Genomic DNA, 21656 nt, shown 5'->3' on the forward strand with positions numbered 1-21656 from the left:
GGTCATACAGGTTTTCCAGAAAGCAGCTGCCTACGGGGTGTGCAGAGTGGGAGGACAGAGGCAAGGGGTGGGAGAGCTTGCTTCACCCTATAGTCCACTCCTGCAACAGGCTGTCCTGCAGCAGTGTCACAGCTAGTGACACTGTGTCCCCAGGGATCCAGAATGCTGGGCCCAGCAGAATGCTCCCCCCACAGTCCGTTCATAGGGTAGGACTCTGAGGTGCTAGTGATGCATTAGGACATAGAGACAACTAGGCACCTGGTGTTTCCCAGGGTGGCCCGGAAGCCAGCCAGCGACCCAGGGGACGGATGGGCTTCACTGGGGTGCAGTTTGCTCCAGACCACGTAGCATGTTCAGCATGACAGCTTTTCTCCTCGGGATGGGAGCTGTTCTGTTGCATGAGAAAGAGAATACCCCACTGTACAACTCCTGTAGTCATTTACTGACACACGAGTGTTATTTTAGGCAACCTTTATTACAGAAGTCCACTATTTTAAGTGACTTTTTGCCGATTTTAGATTTGAAGGGAAGGTCTCAAGCTTGGAACCACTTAGAATCCAAGAGGTGGCAGGAACATCCAACCCCTCAAAGCAGGTGGCGTGGGTGCCACTGGGAGGGGATCTGGGGCCTGCCTTGTGCCCTAAATCTTCCTCCACCTGAGACGTGCACCCCAGTGTACCAGAGATGCCTATGACTCCAATCCCCGGGCTCTGGCTGTGTGGAAAAGGCCTCTACTTTACACAATCAAGTTTCAGCTGACTACATGTCAGAGAGAGACAAGGCTAAGAGCAGTTAGTACATTGACTTCCGCTCCGCTCACTTGCCGATCTGCTGCAGCCTCCCCGGGCACCTCAGGCGTAGAAGATGAGCTCAGGGATCTGCCCACCCTGGACCCCAGTCCCGTTGGTGCTATCCGAGGAGCACTGGAACTGGAAGGCCACCTTTCCGCACTGCACTTCCGTCATCCCCTCCTGCCCAAAGTAGCTGAGTTCGCTGCCATCCAGGACGGCACTGGCCGTGTAGAAGGTGTCTTGTTCAACCTGGACCGGGTGTTCAAACCAGACCGGGAAGGTGTTACTGGATCCGTCTGACATGAACTTGGTCAGGTTCTGAGCCAGAACCACCCCGAGCCGCTTGAGCTCAATCTTCACGCTGTACTCAGCCTTCCCAGAGCTGGACCCATACAGGCCCAGCCCTGCAATAAATACCCTTCTGTCCACTGCAAACTGGATGCTGTCGCAGCGCCCGCGGTACCGCCACTGGTTGCTGCGGTAGGCAGAAGACTGGAATCGGTGGCACCTCTGCGGGGCGAGGCCTTTCCTCTTGGTCAGGGGGAAGTCCAGGCGGGGCTTGTTGGTGGCCGTGTACCACAGGAAGATGCTGTGGGTCTCCTCCAGAGTCAGGATGTCTGACTGGGCAGCGCCATTGGCAAACTCCTCTAGGGTCATGGTTGGAATTCGGACCAGATAGAGGGCTCGCCCCAAAACATGCCTCTTGTTTCGTGGGGTGACTGGCAGCCCCTGCCTCTTGCACTCTGCCTCGGCCCAGTTCAGGACGGCCTCGAAGACCACTGCCTCCTTGGTGTTGAGGGCCTCCCGAGTGACAATAATCTCCAGTGTCTGCCGGTCTATCTCACAGAAGCCTTCAGACCGTAGGGCCATCTCGGCCTGTGCATCGATGACCTCCCAGCAGCGCTGCGTCAGCTCAGGCTCCTCAAACAGCCGGCTCTGGGACAGCAAGACACAGGCGTTCTTGGCTTCCAAACTTGTCTCCAGAAAGTTGACACAAGCTTTTGCCAATGCTGGGACGATGTACTTCTTAGCAGCGTAGAGAGTGGCCAGCACCGTGTCAGCTTCCAGATCGATCTCATCACTGTACATGTACCTAGGCGAGGCAAGGCCCGCGTCAGGGGCTGGCTCCCAAGCACCTATTGCGGGGCTGGACCTGGGAGAGTCGTCCATCAGCTCCTGTGTGCTCCCCCTCAGAAGCCACGGGAGGCCGCCTAGAACGGACCCACCCGTCCTTCCCCAGTACAGAGTGGACTTACTTTAACAGGATCAGAAAGGCTGCGGGCTCCACGTCTGGAATGTGAATTTCAGATTTGACTTCCGCCAGGTCCCCGTAGAACATGGCATAGAAGACTGAGCTGCCGACAGCCAGGACGTACTGGGAGAAGAAAGCGCCGCCGTGAGCCTGGCTGTCCCGCGGGCTGCGGGCAGCCACACGCAGGCGGGGCACGCCTTCCGAGAGGGGTCGCCGCTACCCACCTTGTGGGCGGGCACCGTTCTGGTCGCCCCCGGGGGCCCCACGACGAAGTGCACGTCGGCCATGAGCTCGTTGTTAAACATGAGCGCGTTCCTGCAAAGGCAGAGGCACGGGCTGGGGGCGCGGGCGCGGGCGCGCGCGGGTGCGCGGGCCGCGGGGGCGGCTCACCTCCTGGCGTACGGCAGCACCGGGGTCGGGTATTGCTGCCGCGTATGGGCGCGGCGGCGGCGCGGGCGCGGGGGCGCTGGGCGGTGCGGCCCGGTCTTCCTGCCCACGGTATGGCAATCGGCTGTTGGCGAGGTCCGCGTTTGCTGGCGGGGCGTGAGCCCGCCGCCCGGTGGCGGGCGGCGGGGCGGCCTCGGCACCAGTGGACGCTGCGCCCCGGCGTCCCGGCATCGCGCTGGCCTTGGGAGCGGCTCTGCGTTAAAGTTAGGAGGTCAGGCACTGAGCAACGGCGGGCTATGGTAGGTTGGCGGCGGCGGCGGCGCTGCGACCCGCGGGGTTGCCACCCGCTCCCTTGCCACCCCCGCCCCTGCGACCCTGCTACCCTGCCCGAGCCCAGCCTAGCGCAGCCCGGCCAGGCCCGGCCGCAGGGGGCGCCGTCCCGCCCGCCTGAGCCTGTACCCGCCGCGGCGCCGGCGCGTCACGCTGCGTCAGGGCCGCGCCCCGCGCGCGACGACGCTGCCGCGCGGCCCCGCCCCCAGGCCCGACAGCCTGGAAGCTGCTGGAGTTTCCGTGCCCTGCAACCGGCGCGAGACGCGCACTGTGCAGAGGCCGCCGTGGAAGGCGGCTCCCGGCTCTGGCAGGCGGCTGCCCCCAGACCCGCAGTGCCATGCGCAGGTGCTTGCGCCCGTTCTTTAGTTAGCGATCTTTTGGTTAGGAACGCAGGTGGACCTGCTTGTTGGCCGTTTGCATTCCAGAGTCTGTGCCTCTGGCCGAGGCTTGTCGGATGGTGGTAGGGCTTCCTCGTTGGTTCGGATGCCTAGTGATTTAGCTTACTGCAGACGCCAGCAGCAAACGCTCGCGGAGAACGCGGTCCACTCTGCTCTGAGGGCTTTCACAGGGGCTGGCGCTGCTATTTCCTCGCATTTTCCTCGAGGAAATGGGCACAGAGAGGTTAGTCGCGTGCTGAAGGTCACACAGCGGGCGGGTGGGCAAGTCAGGATCTGGCTCCGGGCCTGCAGCCTTGGAGCTTGGGCCCCAGGGCGCGCCCTGCCTCTGTGGCTCTGCCTGTGGATCGCAGTCGCAGTCTCGTTCCCTATGGGGCCTCTAGCCTCCCAGCCTGGAGCTAATCCTGGGAGATGCGTGGCAGTGGGCACTGGCTTTGCCTATGTGGAGACCAGACTTCAGAGACTGTGTCACCTGGCTTGGTCTGCGCAGCCGGTGCATGCCAAGCTCGCGTGCAGACGAAGCTCCAGAGGCCTGGCTGTCAGGAGAGTTCCTCCCCGAGGACACACATGCAACCTTCTGGACCTCCAGGCTTCAGACTTTCAAAACTCCCATATACAGGAAAGCCCCCAGGACGCAGCCAGCAGCTCGGGTCATGGGTGTACCCATCACAGCAGTCCTGGGTGAAACAGTGAATAGGAGCTCTGTGTCTCTGGTCGTTACAGTTGTAGTAAATGTTCCCTGTAGTAAGAGTCCCCTTCGGAAGATATTTGCCGTATTTTCAACAAAGGACTCTCCAGGATTAATGAGCGACTACAAGTCAGGAAGGAAAAGGCTGACAACCCAGGTTTTTTAAAAAACGCACAAAGGACGTGAACAGACACTATGCAATGACCCAGAGTGCACACATCATCATTTCGCCCGGGAATGGGGCTCCCGAGCCCCCAGGCGGCTGAACTTGAGACTTGTCACGCCAGTGTTGGTGGAACACGGAGCAGCTAGAGGTCACGGGCTGCAGGTGGGCGTGTAACTCCGCAGGGCCAAGCCCTTTGGAAAGCCGTAGCATATGCATGAGGGTCCAGAAAGTCCCAAGAGAGAATGTGTGGATGCACCTACCAAGGACACACCCACAGAGGCCACAGTTGCGATTTCATAGTGTGGGACCCCACTGGCAAAGACACACTGGCTGCTGTGGCCATGGTTTCTGTCCCAGCCATCTGTTTCCATAGGAAAAGGTAACGGGCATAAGCAGTTTCCAGGAGAAATACAAATGGCGAGAGTGGAGACAGCCTGCATGTCTATCAGCAACAGAAAGGATCAACACGTTGTGGTGGGTCCATTCGGGGAACGCAGTGAGAGGGAATAACTTACAGCAACACACAAGACCTGGGCAACAGCTGCCTCGGGGCTGGGGGGTGCCAGGACAGAACTGCTGAGCCGCCAGAGGTAGTCAGCATCTTGATCTGCATGGTGGTGTTGAGTGTGTGAATAATAATTCTCATCCTTAGAAGCCACCCTTTGCACTCTGATTTTTAAATATGTTACAGTGTAGGCCAGGCACGGTGGCTCACGCCTGTAATCCCAGCACTCTGGGAGGCCAAAGTGGGCGGATCACCTGAGGCCAGGAGACCAGCCTGGCCAACATGGTGAAACCCCATCTCTACTAAAAATACAAAAATTAACTGGGTGTGGTGGGCATCTGTAATCCCAGCTACTTGGGAGGCCAAGGCAGGAGAATGGTTTGAACCAGGGAGTCGGAGGTCGCAGTGAACTGAGATCACACCACTGCACTCCAGCCTGGTTGACAGAGCAAGACTCTGTCGACCAGGCTGGTCTTAAACTCCTGGCCTCAAGTGATCCAACCGCCTAGGCCTCCCAAAGTGCTGGGATTACAGGTGTGAGCCACCACGCCCAGCCATCATTTTCTTTTTTGTTTGTGATAGTGGTCATCCTAATGGATATGAGGTAGTGTCATGTGGTTTTGATTTGCATGTCCCTGATAAATAATGATGTTGAGCATCTGCTTGTGCTTGTTGGCCATTTGCATGCCATGTTTGGAGAAATGTCTGTTCGAGGGCTTTGCCTTTTTTTTTGAGACAGTCTCACTCTGTTACCCAGGCTGTAGTGCAGTGGTGAGGTTGCACCGCAAAGTCTGCCTTCCAGGTTCAAGCGATTCTCGTGCCTCAGCCTCCCAAAGAGCTGGGATTACAAAAGAGCAATTTGCCCATTTTTAATCAGTTTTGTTCCTGAGTTGTAGGAGTTTTTTGTATATTCAGGATGTTAACCCCTTATGAGATAGATGGTTTGCACATATTCTCTTCCCTTCCCTAGGATATCATTTCTGTTAATGGATTCCTTTGCTGGGCAGAAACTTTTTAGTTTGAGGTTATCCAATTTGTCTATTTTTACTTTTGTTGCCCTTGTTGTTGGTGTCATGTTCGAGAAATCTTTGCCAAGACCAATGTCATAAAGTCTTTCCCTGTGTTTTCTTCTACGGGTTTTATAGTTTCAAGTCTGCGTTTGGGTCTTGAATTGGTTTTGAGTTAGTTTTTGGGTATGATGTAAGGTAAGGGTCTATCTTTATTTGCAAGTGGATATCCAGTTTTCCCAGCGCTGCTTATTGAAGAGACCATCCTTTCCCCATTGTGAAAGAAGTTCTTGTCACCCTTTTTGAAAGTCACCTGCCCGTCATTGTCATTTCTGACCCCGTTCTGTTCTGTCCTGTCCTGTCCTGTTCTGTTGGTCTGTAGGTCTGCCTTCATGTCAGCACCCTACTGACTGTTGGACTTTTTAATTCTTTTCTTGACAGTGGTAATTTATTTGCTTCTTTTTCTTTATTAGTCCCTTTGCCTACTTTAAATAATTACTTTTGTTAATTTTAAATTTTCTGTTATTTGACTTAGTTCATTAATTTCATTGCTTCCTTTATTTATTTGTTTATTTATTTTTGAGATGGAGTCTTGCTCTGTCGTCCAGGCTGGAGTGCAGTGGCGCCATCTCAGCTCATTGCAACCTCTGCCTCACAGGTTCAAGCGATTCTCCGGTCTCAGTCTCCGAGTAGCTGGGATTACAGGCGCATGCCACCGCGTCCAGCTAATTTTTTGTGTTTTTTAGTAGAGATAGGGTTTCACTGTGTTGCCCAGGCTGGTTTCGAACTCCTGAGCTCAGGCAATCAAAGTGCTAGCCTCTTACAATCAAAGTACCTCGGCCTCCCAAAGTGCTAGGATTACAGGCGTGAGCCATCACGCCTGGCCCATTGCTTTCTTAAATATACAAAGTGCTTAAGTTAATAAAGTTATCTAAAGGATTGTACTTTAATTTCTAATAGCGTTTGGAGGTGAGGGGACTACTTGTTTTTGCTCGTTTTTAGTTTTTTGGTTTTTTTTTTACTTGGGATCAAGTGGCACATCCTGTGTGAAATGTATTGAGAGTTTCTTTGTTCTGTAATACCTGGTAATTTTCATAACTGTCCCACAGACACTGGAAAAGCATGATGACTCCATGGGGTACAGAATTTAGAACATCCTTGTCAGATTGAGCCTATAGTGATGTGTCTTATATTGTCCCTTAGTCTTTTTTTCCTAATCAGTCTGTCAAATTTCAGAGAACCATGTTAAAATCTCCCCTTATTGTGGTTTTGAAGGTTGTTTCATTGCTTTTCCTTCATTTAATTCTTCCTCTGTCACTGTGCACCTGCAGATTCCAGGCTGCTTCACATAGTTTCCTTTGCATTATGAAATGGCTCATGCCTGTCCTGTGCCACTCTGCCACTCCACGTTTGCCCACAGTGCCGCCGCTGCCCAGCGCCTCTGCTCCACCCTAGTCACTGACGGATTTGTCTTGAAAGCACGCTTTTTGCTTGTCTTTTTTGTTTTGAAACATGGTCTCAGTCACCTAGGCTAGAATGCAGTGGCACAGTCATGGCTCAATGCAACCTCAACCTCCTGGACTCAAGCAATCCTGCCACCTCGGCCTTCCAAGTAGCTAGGAATGTAGGTATGAGCCACTCTGCCTGGCTTGTCTTGAATTTTTTTTTTTTTTTTTTTGGAGATGGAGTCTCGCTTTGTCACCTAGGCTGGAGTACAGTGGCACAATCTTGGCTCTTTGCAACCTCCACCTCCCAGGTTCAAGCAATTCTCCTGTCTCAGCCTCCTTAGTACCTGGGATGACTGCGGGGACATACCACCACGCCCAGCTAATTTTTGTACTTTACTTTAGTAGAGACGGGGTTTCATCAAGGCTCAGGGTTGTCTTGAACTCCTGGACCTCAGGTGATCCACCTCCCAGCCTCCCAAGTGCTAGGGATTACACGCAGGAGCCACCATGCCCAGCCGTCGATATATTTTCCAGTGTCTTTGAATCCAGCCTGCTCCCAAGAATTATTGAGTACAAAAAGTCCCACCTCATCAAAGTACATCTTTTTTTTCTGTCACCCAGTCCTGAGGCTAGTGGTACACCAGCTCACTGTCAGTCCTCACTTCCCTGGTTCGAGTGGACTTCTTGCTCAGCCTCCTCAGTAGCTGGGACCAGGACCACACCCACTAATTCTTTTTTTTTTTTGCAGAGTCTTGCTCCAAGTCAGCCTAGGACTGGGAGCTGCAGTGGTGATCTTGCTCACTGTAACCCACCTCCCAGGTTCAAGCAATTCTGGAGTCTCAGCCTTTCAAGTATCTGGAACTATAGGTGCCCGGCCAAACGTCCCACCAATTTTTGTGTGTGTGTGTGTGTGTAAGCAATATTTAGTAGAGACAGGTTCATGTTGCCTATAGGGTGGTCTGGAACCCTAAGCTCAGGCAGTCCACCTGCTCCTTGGCATCCCAAAAATTCTGGACACAGGTGAGCTTCATCACAATCTCGCCTCACACCCACCAATTTTATGCCATGTTTTTAGGAGTCTCACTGTCATCTAGGCTGGAGTACAGTGGTGATCTTGGCTCACTCCTGCAACTTCCTCCTGGGCCTCCCTGGGTTCACATTCTCCTGCCTCATCCAAGTAGGTGGGCTCAGCTCATTTTTGTATATTAGTTGGAGACAGGGTTTCGCCCATGTTGCCCAGGGTGGTCTTGATTCTGAGCTCAGGCCCGGCCCTGCCTCATCTCCCAAAGTGCTGGGATCACAGGCGCTGAGCCACAGCATCTGTCCCGCCAAATTTTTTTAAAATTTTGCATAGACTTTGCCCTCAATATTGCCCAGTTCAGGCATACACGAGACAGAGCTTTGTTTTGTTGCCCAAGCTGGAATGCAATGGTGCATCTCAGCCTCACTGAAACCCCTCCACCTCCTGGTTCGCTCCTCCTGCCTCCCGAGTCAGCTGACTAGAGGCATGTACTACCATGCCCTTGCAATTTGTATTTTTAGTAAAGACGGTTTTCTTCCATGCTGGTGAGGCCAGTCTCAACCCCGACCTCAGGTGATCTGCCCACCTTGGCCTCCAGATTAGCGCGGAGTCACTCACGCCCAGGTTATAACTGTATTTTTTATCATTCTTTTTATTTCTAGCTCCGATGATTTTATCTTATTGAAAATTATTAAAAATCTTAGCAATTATGTTATTTTAAATTATCTTGGTTTTTTTCTCTGAATAATATCTGTTTTAGCTGCCGAATCACCAAAAATCCTTTGTTTTTATCTGTAGTTGTGGGTGCGTAGTGGGTACGTATGTTTATGGGGCACATGAGGTGTTTGGATGCTGCCTGCAGTGTGTAACAATCACATCAGGGTAAATGCGGCATCTTTCACCTCAAGCATTCATCCTTCGTGTTACAGACATGCTCAGCTGGAAAGGGGGCCTGCATCATGAGTATGAAGGGAGGCAAGTCATAGCCACCTGAGTCTGGTGGGACACAGCAGGGCCCTGTGGAGTCACATCACAGCCTCGTGCTCGGCGTAGGGGAGCGCTGCTTGGGTCCATGCAGTCGATCAGGGCCCGGGCTGTGCAGCACCCGGCCTGTCCTGCTCTAGGCACATCCCCTGTAGCACTGTGCCCTGCTGGCAGAGGTGCACAGCACCAGACCTCAGTGTGCACACACAGCCCCAGTGGCACTGCCATGCTGGTAGGGATGCCAGAAGTGGGTCCTCCTCTCACCCATGAGTGTCAGCTGATGCCGGCTGGCTGGCGACTTGTGTGCCCAACCCACGCCTGTCTTGCTCTAAGGGTCCCGGGACCGTTGTTGGGGGTGGTGCTGTTAGCATGGTCTGGAGGGAAGGCTGCTGGGTGTGAGCCCCTCTGTGCCCTGAGCAGGGCAGCCATGCAGTAGGGGCACGCTGCCTGGCCCCAGCGTGTCTGCAGCAGGCTGGTTGGCAGCAGGTGGCCAGTGGCTCTCCTGGGTTCAGTGCCATGACTGCTCCAGCTGAGGGTCAGAGAGGCTTTGTCCAGGGGAGGGGGACTGGTGAGGGGCCTGGGTTCCTGGAAAGACAAGTGCAGGTCACCCCACCCCTGGGCTGTCTGGGCCACCTGTGCACATGCTGTGGCACATTGAGGCGGGCACTGAGACGCCGTGTCTGCTACAGACCCATGCCTGTATATTCCGCGCTTTGCGCACTTACTGGAATTCGGAGAGAAGAACCACGAGGTGTCCATGACTGCCCTGAGGCTCCTACAGAGGATGAAGCGGGACTGGATGCACACAGGCCGGCGCCCCTCGGGCCTCTGCGGAGCAGGTACAGCGGGCCTTGCCCGTCTGGGGGATGCTGGCCTGGGTCCTGGCGTCACACTTTCCTGACGCCTGAATGCTGGTGGGCTGTGCCAAATGTTTGCAGAGCACTGAGAGCTGCCTCCAGCCTTCCGTGGCTGACACTGGACTGGCCCACCGGGGTCCTCAGCCCTCCAGGACCTCCTGGCTGCCCCGTTGGCCTCTGTGTGTCCTGGCATAAGGGGCAGAACCCTCAGGGCAGAGTGGCCCTGACCCCAGGTTGCCTACATCTGGGGTGCGGCTGCACGGCCATCCTTGTCCGTGGTCTTGTGGGGCCCGGCTCCTGACGCGGATAGTGGTGTGGCCTCTCTGAGATGCTAGATTGTTGCTTATGAGGGTGCCACGGGGCTGTCAGACTATCCCCCACCCCCAGCTGGGCGGTTGTTCTAGTTGGACCTCTGTGGCCCCCCAGGTTCCAGCTGTCACTCAAACTCTCACTTTGCCTTTGGTGCTGGTGGGTGGATATGGCTGTGGCCTGGTCAACTACCCCAACCCTGGAATTGGAGCCCCAGGTCGGCAGAGCCCTTGCTCCTCACCAGGGCCCTCACCCTCAGTGCCCACAGAGTCCACTCTTCCCAGCAGGCTAGGTGCCAGCGTCCCTGCACTCTGCTGACAGCAGAATTCAGTCCACCTGAGAAGCCGTTCCATCTGCACACATGATCTCCATGTTTGCTCTGGAGGTTCTGGGCCCACTGCAGCCTTGGTGAACCTGTGTCAGCTGCCAGCTGTGGCCTCGCCCCTTTCCCACCTGGCCTGGCTCTGCATCCTCAGAATCCCCAGCTCCCATCACAACCTGTGTTTCCTGCACAGTCATCTTAAAGTTATTTTGTTTGCTTTGAGGGATTACGTGAAGCTCTCAGAAACCTTCATTTTAATTGTTCTTGTATTTGAAAATGGAATGGGATGCAGCCACCACCCACCATAAGATAGAGAGGGTCTCATTGTTCAGGATGAGCCACGCTAAGTGAGGATCTCACTGCCCTGGCACGGACACATCTTCCCAGGTCATCATCTCCCTGACCGGGATCCGCAGTGTTTTCCTGGGCCACAGATACACTGTTGCCCTGGTTCCCAGCTGTGGTTGACGAGGCCCGTCTCGTTGCTTTCTAGCACTCCTAGTTGCAGCCAGAATGCATGACTTCAGGAGGACTGTGAAGGAGGTCATCAGTGTGGTCAAAGTGTGTGAGTCCACGCTGCGAAAGAGGTAGGGGGCTCTCATTCATGGCATGGGCACCACACAGACACTTCGTCAGTCCAGCTCAGGCCTGCTTGCCGGAGCAGGCGCCACTTCCCAGGACCCTGCTATACCCCACCTGGCTGTTGGCCAGGACCTAGCCCAGCCCCCGTCGCACCATGGCTTGGACATGCTGGCAGGATGCCTTGCCTCCCTCCGGAGAGTTCCCTGCTAGTCCTTCTGAGGCCGGCCCTGTCCTGCGGAGGCGTCCTCCTCCTCCGATCCCTGTATTATTTATTATTATTTTTTTTTTGAGACGGAGTCTCGCTCTGTCGCCCAGGCTAGAGTGCAGTGGCCGGATCTCAGCTCACTGCAAGCTCCGCCTCCCGGGTTTGCGCCATTCTCCTGCCTCAGCCTCCTGAGTAGCTGGGACTACAGGTGCCTGCCACCCCGCCCGTCTATTTTTTTGTATTTTTTAGTAGAGATGGGGTTTCACCGTGTTAGCCAGGATGGTCTCGATCTCCTGACCTCGTGATCCGCCCGTCTCGGCCTCCCAAAGTGCTGGGATTGCAGGCTTGAGCCACCGCGCCTGGCCTTTTTTTTTTTTTTTTTTTTTTGAGAGACAGCCTCGCTCTGTCACCCAGGCTGGAGTGCAGTGGCACGATCTCGGCTCACTGCAACCTCCGCCTCCCAGATACAAGAGATTCTCCCGCCTCAGCCTCCTGAGTAGCTGGGATTACAGGCGTGTGCCACCATGCGCGGCTAACTTTTGTAGTTTTTAGTAGAGACGGTTTCACCATGTTGGTCATGCTGGTCTTGAACTCGTGACCTCGTGATCCACCTGCCTCGGCCTCCCAAAGTGCTGGGATTACAGGCGTGAGCCACCGTGCCCGGCCTGATCCCTGTGTTTCTAAGTTGAGGCGGAGGGTGATGTGTAAAGTTGCCCTAAGTCACAAATAGGCAGGAGGCTGTCTTTGACGTCAGAAGCCTGGTCCATCTCCTTTTTGGTGTGGTCCGTCCTGGACTTTGAAAGCCCAGGTGACCCCTGTCCCAGTGAGAAGCCGGAGTTCCATCAGAGGTCCCCGCATCAGTTGAAATGAGTGGCACAGCAAGCCAGGCAGGCAGGGGCGGGGCTTTGCACCCCGCCTTGCTGGGTGGTATTTGTTGGGGTTCCTCACAGCTCACCTGCGCTGGCAGCCCCGTTTCATAGACTTCCGCAAGGTAAATGTGACAGTGGGGTTGCTGCAACCTGTAACTGCTGTGACATTTATCACAAATCTTAAACACGCGGCTGCTGTTTTTCAGCTGAGATCGTGTCCTGTGGCAGTTTCCAAAAGCAGCTGGAAAGTATTTAACCTTAAACATCTGACTGTTGATTCTGTAAAAAGCCTTTGATTAAGCATGTTGGAGGTTGTGTAGCGTGTAGAGGCGTTCGTAAGAACTGAGCCCCATGGCTCACAGGCCTGTAGGCCCCTTCCTGCCCGACTGCCAGGTGCTGAGGTTCTAGCCCAGCCTCCTCTCTTCAGGCGTTCTGAGTCTTCCGCCTAGGATTGGGGTCCTCTGTGAGTGATTAAGGGTGCCTGTGGGCCTTTCTCCCAGTGAACAGAGGTCCGGGCAGGATCAGATGGGGGTAGAGAAGCCGCCAGAAGGGACCTGGGTGCCGAGGAGCAAGGCCTGACTGCCAGACCCCATGGAGGAACGCCTGGCAAGCACAGTTCATTTATTTGTTTTTATTTTTTATGTTTTTGACACAGAGTTTTGCTCTTGCCGCCCAGGCTGGAGTACAGTGGCACGATCGCAGCTCACTGCAACCTCCGCCTCCTGGATTCAAGCGATTCTCCAGCCTCAGCCTCTCAAGTAGCCGAGATTACAGGCTCCCACCACCACGCCCAGCTAATTTTTGCAATTTTTAATAGAGACGGGGTTTCACCATGTTGGCCTGGCTGGTCTCAAACTCCTGACCTCAGGTGATCCTACCACTTTGGCCTCCCACATGCTGGGATTACAGACGTGAGCCACAGTGCCTGGCCTTTTATTTTATTTTTTTATATATTTTTTGAGACAGTCTCACTCTGCTGCCCAGGCCAAAGGGCAGTGACGCTATCACAGCTCATTACAGCCTCAACCTCCTGGGCTCAAGTGATTCTCCCTGACCTCAGCCTCCCAAGTAGCAGGGACTGCAGGTGTGCACCACCATACCTGGCTAACTTTTTTTTCTTTTTGGGTAGAGACAGAGTCTCACTATGTTGCCTAGGCTGATCTCAAAGTCCTGGACTCAAACAGTCCACCCACCTTGGGCTCCCAAGTGCTGGGATCACAGGTGTGAGCCACGCCAAGCCAGCAGCTCAGTTTTAAATGGCGTTTTCAGAGCTGCCAGCTCCATTTCCCATGTCCGGCTCCATTTTAGGCTCACGGAATTTGAAGACACCCCCACCAGTCAGCTGACCATAGATGAGTTCATGAAGATCGACCTGGAGGAGGAGTGCGACCCCCCCTCATACACGGCTGGGCAGAGGAAGCTGCGGATGAAGCAGGTAGTGCCAGCCTTGGCGTCTGTCTGTGCTGGGCTTGTCAGCCTTGCAGGGAAGCTGCACACCCATAGCCTCATAGCCGCTCTTCAGTGCTGTAACCAGCCAGAGCCCGAGGCTCCAGGACACACCTCGCACAGACTCTGGGAAGTGCCACATCTTCCTGTAGGGGACACAGACCCATAGCTCCACCTCCACCGCTGCGTACCCCTAAGTTCCAGTGGCCTGTGGTCCCTGGGGCCCACGGGGCACCCCGGAGGCCGCACTGTGTACCCGGGCCTCCCTTCACGAAGCCTCTCGCCCTGTTCCCTTTCAGCTTGAACAAGTCCTGTCAAAAAAACTGGAGGAGGTTGAAGGTAACCAACTGATCTTCCCACACAATGCTTCTGTTTTGTTGGGAAAATTGATTTTGTGCTGACTTTTTGCTTTTAACTTACGACTTCAGGTGAAATATCCAGTTACCAGGATGCAATTGAGATTGAACTAGAAAACAGCCGGCCAAAGGCCAAGGGGGGCCTGGCCAGCCTGGCGAAAGATGGTGAGTCCAGCCCTGGCCTCAGAACTCGAGACCTGTCTGTGTGCCCCTTGCCGGCACCTTTCCCACCAGCTGACCTTTGACCTGGTCCTTCCTGTCACTCTTCCTGGGCCCTCTGGTCTATGTGCACAGCCCTGGGGTTGAGGCTGCCTCCCCCCATGACCTTCCTTCCTCCTCAGACACTCAGGCTGCACGCTGGGCTGTGGCACTCCAGCTGTTGGTACAGGTTGCCCCCACCTCATCCCCTCCCTGCAGAGGCTCCTGTGAGGTGTGCATTGGTTTGATCCAGAAAGGTGGGACAACTCAAAGCAGTGGGCGGTGCTTATAGGTCGCAGGTGGAGTCAAAGGTTTTGTGATTGGCAATTGGTTGAAAGAGTTAAGTTATTATCTAAAGACCCGGAATCAACAGAAAGAAGTGTCTAGATTAAGGTAAGACAGTTGTGGAGACCAAGGTGCTTGTTACATAGATGAAGTCTTGTAGGTGGCCACCCTTAGAGGCAATAAATGGAAAGGTTTCCTTTTTTTTTTCTGGAGTCAGAGTCTCCCTCTTTGACCCAGACTGGAGTGTAATGGTGCGATCTTGGCTCACTGCAACTGCCACCTCCCAGGTTCAAGTGACTCGAGCCTCAGCCTCCCAAGTAGCTGGGACTACAGGCACCCGCCACCACGCCCTGGTAATTTTTGTATTTTTATTAGAGACAGGGTTCTACCATGATGGTCAGGCTGGCCTTGAACTCCTGACCTCAGGTGATCTGCCTGCCTCGGCCTCCCAAAGTGTTGGGATTATAGGAATGAGCCACCGTCCCTGGACAAATGTTTCCTATTCAGACCTTTTTTGTCTGTCACCTGGGCTGGAGTGCAGTGGCACAATCTCAGCTCACTGCAACCTCCACCTGCTGGGTTCACGCGATTATCCTGCCTCAGCCTCCCAAGTAGCTGGGAGTACAGGCACACACCACCACACCTGGCTAATTTTTTGCATTTTTAGTAGAGATGGGTTTCACTGTGTTGGCCAGGCTGGTCTCGGAACTCCTGACCTCGTGATTTGCCCACCTCGGCCTCCCAAAATGCTAGGATTACAGGCGTGAGCCACTGCTCCTGGCCCCTATTCAGATCTTTAAAATATGCTAGTCTCAGCAAATCTCTTCAGGATCAGAAAAAGACCTGGAAAGGGAAGGGGATTCTCTACAGAATGTAAGTTTCCTGCCAGGTGCGGTGGCTCACGCCTCTAATCCCAGCACTTTGGGAGGCTAAGGCGGGCGGATCACAAGGTCAAGAGATTGAGACCATCTTAGCCAACATAGTGAAACCCCGTCTCTACTAAAAATACAAAAATTAGCCGGGCGTGGTGGCACACGCCTGTAGTCCCAGCTACTTGGGAGGCTGAGGCAGGAGAATCGCTTGAACCCAGGAGGCAGAGGTTGCAGTGAGCTGAGATTGCACCACTGTACTCCAGCCTGGGCGACAGAGTGAGACTCCATCTCAAAAAAAAAAAAAAGGAAAAAAAAAGAATGTGAGTTTCCACTGCAAAAGACAGCTTTGCAGAGCCATTTCAAAATATGTCAAAGATATTTTGGGGTAAAGTATTTTGATTTCTTTCAGGGCCTGCTACCTGTCATTGATGCTATACTAGAGTCAGGTTGGAATTTGGTATCTGTTGCTACAAGGTCTGTTTGGCCAATCATCGGATCTCTGTTTGGATGTTAATGCTGATGAGCTGCTCCTGAACTCCAAAGGGAGGGGGTGTAAGAGGGTATAATGAGGCATGTCTGACCCCGCCTCCGCTTCCCATCGTGGTCTGAACTAGTTTTTCAGGTTTCTTTGAAATCTCTTTGGTCAAGAGAAGGGATCCATTTGGTTGGTGTGGGGCTTAGAATTTTATTTTTGATTAGTATTCTGTACCGTGTTTTTTCACTTGGGGGTAGTAGGAGCCACAAGGGGGCCTGAGGGCAGAGGCAGGTGGTGGGGAGGCTGTTGCAGGAACCCAGGGTGAGAGACCTGGCCCAGCCTGGTCAAACTCTGGAGGTACTTTTGGGGCAGAGCCAACAGTCTGGGGAATGTGCACGTCCAGGGAATGTGGCAGCTGGAGCCCCCAAGGCTCCTGGCACCTGCGGCCTGGGCCCACTTGCCCGGGGAGGGGTTTCTAAGAGGCTGCACTGTCCAGAGGTCATTACCCACTGATGTCTGCTCTCCGGGGATCAGGTGCTTTCCCCCAAGGAGCCATTCCTCACCATGGGGACCCCTCCAGGACTCAGTGCTAGCCAGGAATTTTATTTTGGAACACATTGAGAAGAAAGTAATCTAAGACTTAGAGTGGGTCAAGCATAGTGGTCCATGCCTGTAATCGTAGCACTTTGGGAGGCGAATACAGGAGGATTGCTTGAGCGGAGTTCAAGACCAGCCTGGTCAGCATAGTAAGACCCCATCTCTACAAAAAATTAAAAAATTAGCTGGGTGTGGGAGTGAGCGCCTGTAGTCCCAGCTGCTCGGGAGGCTGAGGCCGGAGGATCACTTGAGCCCAGGAGTTCGATGTGCAGTGAGCTATGATTGCACCACTATATTCCAGCCTGGGCAGCAGAGCCAGACCCTGTCGCCAGTACACACACACACACAAAATCTAGAGTGGGATGTTTTAAGATGAGTTTTGCCAATCTTAAAGGAAGAAGCAGAGGCAAAATTAATCTACAGAATTTATTTGGGTCAAGCCTGAGGATTGCAGCCAGAGAGGACACATCTCATTGCCCTGAATATACACTCTGGTGAGCAGCGGTTACACGTGGACTTTCTCTTTTTTTGGAGACGGAGGCTTACTCTGTCACCCAGGCTGGAGTACAGTTGCATAATCTCAGCTCACTGCAACCTCCACCCTCTAGTTTCAAGCAATTCTCCTGCCTCATCCTCCCGAGTAGCTGGGACTACAGGCATGCGCCACCACACCCAGCTAATTTTTGTATTTTTTGTAGAAACGGGGTTTCGCCACGTTGGCCAGGCTGGTCTCAAACTCCTGACCTCAAGTGATCTGCCCACTTTGGCCTCCCAAAGTATGGGATTACAGGAGTGAGCCATCATGCCCAGCCACAGATGGATTTTTAAAGGCAAAAAGGGGCTGGGCGCGGTGGCTCAACCCTGTAATCCCAGCACTTTGGGAGGCCGAGACGGGCGGATCACGAGGTCAGGAGATCGAGACCATCCTGGCTAACACGGTGAAACCCCGTCTCTACTAAAAAATACAAAAAAACTAGCCGGGCGAGGCGGCGGGCGCCTGTAGTCCCAGCTACTCAGGAGGCTGAGGCAGGAGAATGGCGTGTACCCAGGAGGCGGAGCTTGCAGTGAGCTGAGATCCGGCCACTGCACTCCAGCCTGGGTGACAGAGCAAGACTCCGTCTCAAAAAAAAAAAAAAAAAAAGGCAAAAAGGGACAGTGATTGGATGGATACAAAGTTGTGTGTCAGGAATTCTCATTGGCTTACAATAATAACATTTATTCGTGATTAGCTGTACATCGTTAAGCTATTGGTTGCGGCATTCTTAGGTTAGTTTAGAGCTACTTGTGGCAACAGCAGGCAGTTTCAAGAAGGAAATACCTATTCAAGGGGAGTGATCTAATATCTCCATGAAAGTTGTTGTCTTTTAACGCCACCATTGTGATTTTTTAACAGCTTTATTGCGGTGTAATTGCCTTATGACAAACTGCTCATGTTTAAAATGAGCCGTTTAATTTCTGAACTTTGACGTCTGCACACACCTGTCAAGCCATAGCAACAACCAGGAAAACCCACAGATTTGTGGCTCCTGCGGGGTCCACAGGCCCTTAGTCAGCGCCCCCTCTCCTGCCCCAGGCCCCTAGTGAGCTACTTTTTGTCACTATAAATTAGTTGTATTCTGTAGAATTCCGTACGAGTAGGATCACGTAGTATATGTTTTTCTCTTTAGCTTTTTTCACAGTGTGATTATGTTGAGTCCATCAATGGTTTGTTCTTTTCTGCTGTGGCGTGGAGTCGGTAGTCCTTCAACACGCTGAGGTGTGTAGCCATTCATCTGTTGGAGTACATTGCACGTTTGGGGCTGTTTTAGATGCACTCCTGAACCCTGGTGTACAAGTCCTTGTGTGGACGTTGATTTCCTTTTGGGTCAGCTGCTGAGGAGTGAAATTGCTGGGTTATGTGAAAGGCAAGTGTGTCTGTCTTTTTTTGTTGTTTTTGAGACAGGGTCTTATTCTGTCACCGAGGCTGGAGTGCAGTAGTTCGATCATAGCTCACCGCAGTGTCAACCTCCTGGGCTCAAGCAACTCTCCCATATCAGCCTCCCAAGTAGCTGGGACTGCAGGCGGGCACCGCCACACCCAGCTAAGTTTTCATTTTTTCATAGAGACAGGATCTTGCTATGTTGCCCAGGCTGGTCTGGAACTCCTGGGCTCAAGTGGGCGGCCACGACCTGTCTGTCTTTAAGAAATGATCAGGTTGTCGGCTGGACGCAGTGACTCACACCTGTAATCCCAGCACTTTGGGAGGCCAAGGTGGGTGGATCACGAGGTCAGGAGATTGAGACCATCCTGGCTAACACAGTGAAACCCTGTCTCTACTAAAAATACAAAAAAAATTAGCTGGGTATGGGGGCAGACGCCTGTAGTCCCAGCTACTCGGGAGGCTAAGGCAGGAGAATGGCCTGAGCCCGGGAGGTGGAGCTTGCAGTGAGTGGAGATTGCACCACTGCACTCCAACCTGGGCGACAGAATGAGACTCCGTCTCAAAATAAAAAAGGAAAAAGAAATGATCAGGTTGTCTCCAAAGGGGTGTCACCATGCGTGGAAGCCCAAGGGAGTATGTTCCTCCTGCCTGGGAGGCATGGCCCGGTTTTCTTTTCAGGGCTAGACGTTCTGAGCTGTGAAGGAGTAGCTGGTGGTGGTTTCATCTGCATTTCCTTCAGGACTGGAGGAGGTCTTTGTATGTGTTTGTTTACCACCCATATGTCATATTCGTGGGAGCCTTTGTTCAGATCTTTTTTCTATTTTTTAATTGGGTTGTGTTTTCTTGTGAAGTTTTGGGAATTCTTCATCTGTTCTAGATTTAAGTCCTTTACCAGTTGTGAGATTTGCAGATAAGCCTGTGGGCCGTCTTCGTTGTCTTAATGATGTCTTTCAAAGGGCAGTTCTTAACTGTTTGGAAACCTGTTTTATCAGTGTTTTATGGATTCTGCTTTTAGAGCCATTAGAAATGTTTGCCTTATCCAAGGTCAGACTTTTTCTTTTATGTTTTGGTCTGAGATGTCTGTACTTTAACTCCCCCCAGGTCTGTGATCTGCTTTGAGCTAACTTCTGCGTGCAGTGCGAGGTGTGGCCTGAGGCTTGTTCTTTGGCACGTGGCCGCCAGGCACCGTGCAGCGACAGCCTTTCTCTGGGTTACCTGGCAGCTTGGTAGCATTGTTTTTTGTCACAAAAGTGGGCGCCCTGGCCCTCTGCCTGGTTAACAGGTGGTGTGTGGATTGTGTACCCCTAGGCTCCGCTGAGGACACCGCGTCCAGCTTGTGTGGCGAGGAGGACACGGAGGATGAGGAGTTGGAGGCCGCGGCCAGCCACCTGAACAAGGACTTATACCGGGAGCTCCTTGGTGGCACCCCCGGCAGCTCGGAAGCAACAGGAAACCCCGAGTGGGGCGGCAGACCTCCGGCCCTTGGGTCCCTGCTGGACCCCCTCCCCACTGCGGCCAGCCTGGGCATCTCAGATTCGATCCGCGAATGCATCTCCTCTCAGTGCAGCGACCCCAGTGAGTTCTGATGGAGCCCTGGAGGGTGGCTGAGGTCATCGGGAGAGCTTTCCGACGTGTCCCTCTCACAGGGAGAGCTGGATGCTGCCATCCTTTGTCGGGAGGTGTGGTGTTTTCGAGCAGTGGGCTTGGGTGGGGGCACCACCAGTCCCCCCAGTGGGGCTGTGTGGGCGTCAGTGGTCCTGGTGTGAAGAACTGGGTGTGCGCCGATGCCGGAATGCGGTGGGTCTCGTCACCCTCACTGGGACCGCCTGCAGGCCACAGGGGCCATGGAGAACAGAGCCCACAAGTTGCATCCAGGAGTCCCACGGGGCAGCTCCTCACCTCATCTACTTGTCCATCATGGTTGGGGAGCGTCATTTGCTGAGCTTGGTCATGGCAACGACGAGGCACCCCTGTCCCATAGTGCTCAGGCCAGGCCACCATGCCCGTCATGCCCCCTCCACCCTGCCCATTTGGCTGGGAGCTCTAGGAGAAAGGTGGGTCCCATCCCCCATCCCTGCCAGGACAGGCTTCCCTGGCTGAAAGCCTGGACCTTCCTGCAACGCTTCACCCTCAGGCCCTGCCTCCCGTCGGGCACCAGGGCCTGGCCTCTGTGTTGAGGAGCCAGGCAAATATTTATCGAGTGACCTCTGGGCCGGGGGTGGAGACAGTCCTGATGGCTGGGGCTGCTGTGTGGGTGGAACCCAGGCGGGTCACACAGAGCAACAGGCAGAGGGGACGTGCACAGGCTCCCGGGGCAGCCGGCAGCACAGTGACCCTGAGCAGAAAGGGCCATTCTGGCTGAGGAAGGGCCATGGGGGGCCTTGAGGGCTGCCTGTTTGAGTGCTGAGAGGAGCCCTCTCAGGCCTCAGCCATGAACAGCGTGGCAGGAGAGCACCCCAGACAGTCCAGCCCTGTGCTGGAGTTGAGTTGGCAGCATGGGGCAGGCAGCTATGGTGTGGGGCTGTGGCAAGGAGAGGCTGTCCCAATTCCAGGCTGTGCAGATGCTGCCTGGACCATGTGGGGCTGGGCAGGGGTGACAGGCAGGTTTTGGGGTGTCCTGAGCGTGATCATGGAAGGCTCCCTTGGGCCTGGACTCTGGAATTATTTCTATTCCCTCATTTCTATCCCCAGACCTATGGGCTCAGTGATAGGGAGCTGGCGCCCCCCAGCGCAGACCCCTGTCTCACTCCGTGGCCTGGCCTTTCCTTCCTGCCCAGCTTCCGTGCCCTCCCTCGGTCTTTGGGGCCAGACAGCCTCTGTCTCCCAATCTTAAAAAGTTGCTTTCTTACAAAAAGCACAGGAGTGCTGGGATTTTCCATCGTAGCTTGAGTTTGGTGTCCTGCTGTCTTCACTTAGCATCCTTAGCTAAGCATTTAAAGAGACGTGGCCATGTGGGGAAACAGGGCGTGACCCCCTGGTGCAGAGGAGGGGATGGGGTTCTAGAAGACCCTTAGCCCAGACCCAGGGTCCTGAGCCAGCCCAGGTGGTGGCCGCGCTCCCGTCCTCAGAGCTGGTGCTGAGTGATGCTGATGCTGCGCTTCCCTCCAGAAGATGCTTCGGGAGACGGCGAGCTGGACCTCAGTGGCATTGACGACCTGGAGATTGACAGGGTGAGTGGCAGCACCCCTTCCCAGGAGGGGCCAGGCTTGGGAGGGCACTGCAGCCCAAGGAGCCCTGAGTGGCCAGGCAAGGTTGGCCATCTCCCCTGCCCAGTGCCCACCCCGCTGGGTGAAGTGGGCTCCTGGCCTTCTAGCCACTGTTCCCGGGACCTACCCCCAGACTCTCCTGTCCAGTTGGCTCCAGGGCGGCCCGTCGGGAGGCCCCCAGC

The 21656-nt window shown here is 54.2% G+C and overlaps 2 protein-coding genes across 4 annotated transcripts in view; one reads left to right on the forward strand and one right to left on the reverse strand.

Annotated features, from left to right (window-relative positions):
* Positions 1-454: 454 nt before the first annotated feature.
* On the reverse strand, positions 455-2409 carry BTBD6 (BTB domain containing 6). The gene is made up of 3 exons (XM_031669023.1): positions 2268-2409; positions 2048-2166; positions 455-1884 (listed from the first exon to the last, which is right to left on the reverse strand). The coding sequence occupies exons 1-3, from the start codon at positions 2346-2348 to the stop codon at positions 852-854; spliced, it is 1233 nt and encodes a 410-aa protein (XP_031524883.1). The 5' UTR covers positions 2349-2409; the 3' UTR covers positions 455-851.
* Positions 2410-2915: 506 nt separating this feature from the next.
* The window catches only part of LOC101005745 (BRF1 RNA polymerase III transcription initiation factor subunit), a 28710-nt gene continuing 9969 nt past the window's right edge, over positions 2916-21656 (forward strand). Inside the window, exons 1-8 of one of the 3 annotated variants that reach the window (XM_031669025.1) lie at positions 2916-4171; positions 9664-9813; positions 10956-11049; positions 13427-13553; positions 13864-13903; positions 13993-14085; positions 19577-19843; positions 21377-21438. In XM_031669025.1, the coding sequence (XP_031524885.1) occupies positions 9732-9813; positions 10956-11049; positions 13427-13553; positions 13864-13903; positions 13993-14085; positions 19577-19843; positions 21377-21438 (765 nt within the window). In that variant the 5' untranslated portion in view covers positions 2916-4171; positions 9664-9731. The other 2 variants (XM_031669024.1, XM_031669026.1) reach the window with 2 other exon arrangements.

Source organism: Papio anubis, chromosome 7 (genome assembly GCF_008728515.1).
Source record: "Papio anubis isolate 15944 chromosome 7, Panubis1.0, whole genome shotgun sequence".
NCBI classification, from domain to species: Eukaryota; Metazoa; Chordata; class Mammalia; order Primates; family Cercopithecidae; genus Papio; species Papio anubis.